General features: G+C 44.6%; 1 protein-coding gene across 1 annotated transcript; it reads right to left on the bottom strand.

The window, feature by feature from the left end:
* Nucleotides 1-2,926: 2,926 nt before the first annotated feature.
* Nucleotides 2,927-6,653, bottom strand: LOC109155156. Its single transcript, XM_019302889.1, has 3 exons — nucleotides 5,677-6,653; nucleotides 4,404-5,359; nucleotides 2,927-4,128 (listed from the first exon to the last, which is right to left on the bottom strand). The coding sequence occupies exons 1-3, from the start codon at nucleotides 6,651-6,653 to the stop codon at nucleotides 2,927-2,929; spliced, it is 3,135 nt and encodes a 1,044-aa protein (XP_019158434.1).
* Nucleotides 6,654-6,889: the final 236 nt, after the last annotated feature.

Here is a 6,889-nt window from a genome sequence, read left to right as displayed (position 1 = left end):
GATTAGGACAAATCAAGACTTTGAAGACCTGAAGATATAGAAGACCAAAAGGTTGCAAGTGATCGAATAATGGAAGGATCCACCTTTTGATAATTTCAAGAACCAAATGATTAAAGATAAATCATTTTGGATAGAATCGGGTTAACTATGTAAAGACAACTTGTCAGGAGTGCACACGAACCATTCCTGATACTAAGGAATCGTTAAGACTGCTCATCCTCATGTTGAACAGTTTATTGATGATTGCACATTTCCTACTCCCAGAAGCAAATGGAATCCTAGGAACAAATCCCCAAGTCAAAATACTGTGAAAGCCTCGTCTTTTTGAAGTGATGTGAGACAAAAACTGTCAGCACACATCTTGGACCAACGACTATAAAGTACTGACATTTCACATGCACTCGTTATCCCAAGGATATTACCCACTGGACTATAGGGTGGTTTGAAACTTGTTCTTACTTCCAACGGAACAAATTTCCCTCCTATAAATAGCATACTTCATCAACCCAGAAGACACACCAATCTGCGAGAATACAAATCATACAAGTTGTCTCAATGAAGCTCTAGTGAGAGAAAGAGAAAAAGCTCAAAAATCTACATCCAAATCTGAAGAAAACTTGAGCAGCATCATCTTCATCCAACTTAAGCCAAGTTTTCCAGTTGGAAGAAAAGATATATCATTTCATCTTTTCTCTACATGAAGAGTAGATAGAGATGGAGTAGACTAAGTGTAGTCAAAAAACCTGATACTCAAGATTGTGTTCAACTTAGTGTCAAGAAACAATCTTGGAGTGACTTTGTACTAAGGGGATAGTGTAAACCTTCACGAGTTGTGAAGTAGAGTGGAGTAGTCTTAGTTAACAGTCGAACCACTATAAAAATCTCTCTCTCTCTCTCTCTCTCTCTCTCTCTCTCTCTCTCTCTCTCTCTCTCTTTAGTTACGCACTGCTTTCATCTTTTCATATCTTAACTGCTTGAGAAAAATGCTTTTAAACAAATCGTGCAAAGAACTCGTATCCTTATTTCCGCTGTGCATTTCATTTTAACGATTCGTCAAAGTTTTTACTTAACGAATTAAGAAAAGTTTTTGAAAAGCTGAACGAATCTATTCACCCCCCCCCCTCCCCTCTAGATTCGTCTCTAAACCTTTCGGGACCAACAAGACAAGGAGTGACCACCGCCAGAACGACCTCCATACTGAGCAGCCATGGCAGTCGGCCCCACCAAATCATCGTCGTCTACGCAAATAAAGTCTTGAGACATCAAGAAGTCAGAGAGTTCTATGAGAGTTACCAGTTTGCCTTTGGTGAGTGTTGCGACGAACGGCCAGTACTCCAGGCGCAACCCTCTAAAGACATAGAGGTTTTTATCATCCAGCCCAACCGAACGGTCGGCCAAGGCGAGGTCTTCGATCAGAATTTGAACCCGCCCCAGGTAGTCGGCGACGGACAAATCTCCCTGCCGGAGAGCTTGCAACTGGCCGAGAAGGAACAAAGCCCGCGCCCAAGTCATAGAGCCGAGACTCTGCTCAATAGCCAACCACAGCTGCCTGGACGTGATTCGACCAACCGCCAGATGCATAACCTCTTCAGACATGGATGAGATTAGCATCGAGAGACTAGCATAATCATGTTGAAGCCAAGTAGTCCGAGCAAAAGCCACCGCTGCGGAATCCACAGCAGCCGCCTCCGAGGTCGAAGCTGGAACACAGACCACCGGGCAGACAGGTACCGTCGACGAACTCCAGGAGACCTTGTCCACACAAGAAGGGAAGCAATTGTGTCCGCCAGAAAAGATAATTCCAGGACATGAGCTTAATCGAGACAAAATGATGCGCCGTGGTTAGGGAATTGCTAACCACAATCAGGACCGACGAAACACCATCAGAAACTGTCTGTTCGGAGGAGACTCCGACAGAGCAGTCTTGCAAACCCGAACCGTGAGTCGCCATAACAAACCCTAAATTTACTGATACCAGATGAGGATTGAATAATCTGTATTGAATATCACAAAGTGTATAGGATATACATATAAACATAAAAGACAAGTCCTAGTACAATACAACTAGTAGACTCCTAACAAAAGTCACCGAGTGAATTTTTTTTTTTTTTTAAATTGAGTCTACTCTAATGTAATATTTGCGTATTCAATTGAGGGGAAGCATTACATGAGATGTAAGGTTCAAAATTGAATTGGAACCAACTGCATGTGTCACGGGGCATTTGACAAAGATTGCTTACTTGGGGGCATGATTATGAATCTGAATATACATGCATGCATATATAGTACGAAAGATGTGGAAGAGGGATAACCCTAGCCAAGATGGTTAAAAATACAAACTTGTAATCACAAGGTTACGAGTTTGAATCCCAACCCTCTTTGTTTGAGCCGGTTATACAGGGTTTACTCAGTGCACACTCAAGAAGTAGATGCGGGTTTTCCTCATCAAAAAATAAAAAATAAAAAATGTGGAAGAGAAGAGTGGCTACCTGCAAAAGCAAGTGAATCCCCACATGTTAGTTAGACAATCACTTTCAACCATATATTATTATCTGTACTTTGATGATTGCTACTCTCCAGTCAAACACACATAATATCATCAATTTTCATCTACAAACGTGTATGGATAATTGAGTTGAAGTATAGTTTTTTTTTTTTTTGAAAAATATATGGTGCTTCATTAAAAGTAGGCCGAAATAATATCAGGTGGGAGTAAATCCCAATACATAGGAACGGACTGTTGATAAGCCGTAGTAGCTAAAGCATGAGCTAGATAATTGTCTAATCTAGGACTAAAACAAAACGAACAAGACTGAAATAAAGATGCAATATGTCTGCAACTGTCAATGGCATAGCCTAGATACGTACGCAACCCAACGGTTGGTGTAGTAAGATAGCGGTGCAGTGTCAAACAATCTGTGTATATCTAAACATTCTGTTCTCCCCGATCCTTCAACCATGATAGAGCCTCTTTACATGCCAGCGCCTCAGCCATAAGTGGTGAGGAGCAATTCCGGAGTGGTGCGGTGTACGCCGAGACATAACCCCCATCCGTGTCGAGTAGGACTGCCCCAACCGCAGCACGGCTTGTTTCTTGCATAAAACCCCCATCCACTCGACAAATTCTCCTCGGCAGTCCATGTGGCGGTTCGGCAGCATAGGCTTCGGTGCCATGCAGTTCGGCATTCTCCTGCAGCAGGGTCGGCTCGGGTAGCAGCTGGGCGGCACGGGTCATGGGCAGTGGATGTGCCCGTGTCCACGCTAGCTTGGCGGTAGCGGCGCTTCTTAGCACAGTCTCCGGGCGCGGTAACGTCGCCTCCCAAACCGCCTGGTTCCTTGCTCTCCATATATTGTAAAGAATTTCTGCTGCATATAACATTCCATCAGAGTCTAGAACTTCTAGAAGTTCATCAAACCAAACATGAAAAACATTTGTGACTATATTGGGGATTGTAAGGTTGGATTTGTCCCAAATGTTTTTTGCAAGATCACACAACACTAAGGCATGCATTGTGTTCTCATGAAATATTCCACACATGGCACATCGTGGGTCCACATCCACCCTCTTCATAAGCAAGTTTGTAGTGGTAGGCAATATATCACTAATAGCTCTCCAGAGAAAAGTTTTCCATTTTGGTGGGATTTTGAGTTTCCATAAGGGTAGCCATTTAGTAAATGTCTCATTATTTTCTTGATAGTTCCCAACTATTATTCTGTATCCACTTTTAACAGAGTACACACCTCTTGGGTCCCCATGCCAGTACCAGGCATCATCATAATCCGGGGAGATGGGTATTCTCATAATATTCGCCACATCATCAGGTTGAAATAAATCTGTTAAGATTGAGGGATCCCAAGTACCCGTCTGTTGATCAATCAAACCTGCCACTCTGGCTTCCTGCAACTGTACTGGCATTTCCGTTTGTATCATAGGGTCATTCTCATCTAGTAACCAGGGGTGGGTCCATATAAGTGTAGTCTCCCCGTTACCAATTCTGCGCCTGACCCCACCACAAACTATACTCTTTGCTGCCATGATGCTTCGCCAGCAGAAGCTGGGATTATTTCCCATTTGTGCATCAAAGAACGTTCCTTTCGGGAAATAACGAGCCTTATACACCCGTGCCACTAGAGATTCAGGTTTAGTCAACATTCACCATGCCTGTTTTCCCGGCATTGCTAAATTAAACGCACGCAGATCCTTAAACCCCAAACCCCCATACTTCTTAGGGACACACAACTTGTCCCATGCCTTCCAATGGATTCGTCTGTCAGTTCCAGAATCCCACCAATACCGATTCATAGTTCTTTCCACCGCCGTGCACACGATATGGGTAGCAAGAAAACACTCATTGAAAACGTGGGCATTGATTGTGCCACCGTTTTCAATAAAATCTCCTTACCTGCCTGCGACAACAATTTCTTATTCCATGAGCCAATTCTTTGCCTAATTTTATCCTCAACATATGCAAAAACTGCTTTCTTGTGTCGTCCAACAAAGGAGGGGAGTCCCAAATACTTGCCAAAATTCGGGGCCTGCGCCACTCCCAGTATCTGAGCCACATTGTTTCTGTCAACACTACTTGTATTTCTACTATAGCATATACTTGACTTGTGATAATTAACCGCCTGCCCAGATAGATCCCCGTACACAGATAGGCACCTTTTAATTTCATTTGCTTCCACCACATTGGCCTTAAAAAACAGGAGACTGTCATCCGCAAAAAATAAATGGGAAACTGGGGGGGCACCCCTCGCTACCCTGCATCCATGTATTGCTCCCACATTATGTGCCTGCTGTAACAATAGGGACAATCCTTCTGCACAAATAATAAATAGATATGGGGACAAAGGACCCCCTTGCCTTAATCCACGAGTGGGTATAATAGGATCACACCTTGAGCCATTCACCTGAATATTATATGAAACTGATGTCACACACTTCATAATCAATTCCACCCAGCCACCATGAAACCCCAAAGCCAGCATCATTTTACAAAGGAATGACCATTCTACACGATCATATGCCTTTGCCATGTCCAATTTGAGAGCACTCCATCCCCCCACTCCGCATTGTTTCCTGTTCAAAAAATGCCCCACTTCCGCAGCTAAAAGTATATTATCCGTAATCAGCCTATCCAGGATAAAAGCACTTTGTGACTCAGATATTACATCCTCCATTTTTGTCAGCATTTTTGCCATAATCCTATAAATCACATTACTGAGAGCTATAGGGCGCAAGTCAGTCACATATTCCGGGGTGTTCTTCTTAGGGATCAATACAACATCGGTTTCAGTCAAACTAGGCGGGAAATCACAGGATTCAACACAATTTATTATAAAGCTCGCCACATCCCCCCTACCACATCCCAAAAGTGCTGATAGAAGCCCGGATTCATTCCATCCGGGCCCGGTGCCTTATCCGGGAACATTGCAAACAATGCACTCTTAACTTCATCCAGCTCAAAAGGCCATAGCAGAGACTCATTCTGTGCCTGCGTAACTTGCGGAGTAATCCCCTAAAAAAACTCATCCCCAGTTCTCGGGGTTCCAGCACAGAAAATACGTTTATAATATTGTAAAATAACATTTTTCATAGGCTCCCCCTCCACCCAATCCCCATCATCATTCATCAATCTAGAAATAGTATTCTTCTTTTTTCGGTGAGAGGCATACCTGTGAAAAAACTTCGTATTAGAGTCCGCCTCCTTCAGCCAGTGTTGCTTGGCCCTCTGTCTCCAATAGGCATCCTCCTGAACTTCAGTACGACTTAGCAGTTGTTCTAGGCGCTGAAACTCTGCGAGTGAGGCCGGGTCGGTGCGTCCCCTGAGTCGCTGTTGTTCTCTTGTCAGCTCACTAATTCGTTTTCCATACTTGTGGTACCGATCTCCACCCCAACGTGTTAACCGATTCCCACAGTACTGAATATAGCTCTGTAAACCCTGCCCCCTCCCCTCTTGCCAAGACTGCTCTACCACATTCCTGCACCCCTCATCATGCAACCATGCCATCTCAAAACGGAATCCCCTCCTACCAGGTCCCATTCTCCCAACAGACTCATGGATCCCCAGAAAGAGAGCCGAATGATCAGATTTCCGGGTTCTCAGATTCATCACCCTGGCCCATGTCACTATGCCCCGCCACTCATTCGTTACCAGTACCTTATCGAGCTTCTCCTCCATCCAGTTTTCAGTCTCCTTCCCCTTCTCCCATGTGTACGGATATCCATTCATAGGCAACTGAGCAAGCCCACAGTCCTCAACGGCCTCCCCAAAACCACGTAGAAGGCTATTCGGATGCGGATTCCCTCCTCTCTTCTCATTCTGATATAGTAAGTCATTAAAATCTCCAATGACAACCCATGGGAGGTTTGACCGACCCGATAACGTTCTCAAAAGATCCCATGACTCAGTGCGCCTTGTTCGTTCAGGGTAACCATAATAGCCTGTCATTCGCCACTCCGGAAAGCCAGTAATAGTTACCAAAACATCAACATAGTTCGTTGAGTAACTTAGCAGCCGGGCCGTTGTATTCCTTTTCCACAATAACGCTATACCACCGCTTAAACCATCACTATCAACATAGAAAAGCCCCTCATAACCAATCTTAACTCGAAAACGCTCTGCATGATCACGTGCAACTTTAGTCTCCATCAGAAATACAAAGTCGGGTTGCTTACGGGACACCATGTCCACAAGTTCCCGAACTGTCCGTGGATTACCCAAGCCACGGCAGTTCCAGCTGAGGGTACTCATTGATCCGGGCGGGTCTGGGAACCAGAACCCGCCAACTGCAAGTTTTTTGAACGCTCGGCCATAACAACATCCTCTCCTTCATACCTCCGTCCCCCACCCTCCACATCCTCCCGGCGGCGCTTGGCCACCGCTAC

The sequence above is a fragment of the Ipomoea nil genome, unplaced genomic scaffold (genome assembly GCF_001879475.1).
Source record: "Ipomoea nil cultivar Tokyo-kokei standard unplaced genomic scaffold, Asagao_1.1 scaffold2694, whole genome shotgun sequence".
In the NCBI taxonomy this organism is placed as follows: Eukaryota; Viridiplantae; Streptophyta; class Magnoliopsida; order Solanales; family Convolvulaceae; genus Ipomoea; species Ipomoea nil.
This window is presented reverse-complemented; position numbering and strand designations above follow the sequence as displayed.

Coding starts and splice junctions, on each gene's coding strand:
- LOC109155156 (XM_019302889.1), bottom strand. CDS start 6,653: ATGGAGACTAAAGTTGCACGTGATCATGCAGAGCGTTTTCGAGTTAAG. Junction 5,360..5,676: donor AATACGAAGTTTTTTCACAG/GTATGCCTCTCA, acceptor GGGATGTGGTAG/GGGGGATGTGGCGAGCTTTA. Junction 4,129..4,403: donor GAAATTGTTGTCGCAGGCAG/GTAAGGAGATTT, acceptor CTGAATCTCTAG/TGGCACGGGTGTATAAGGCT.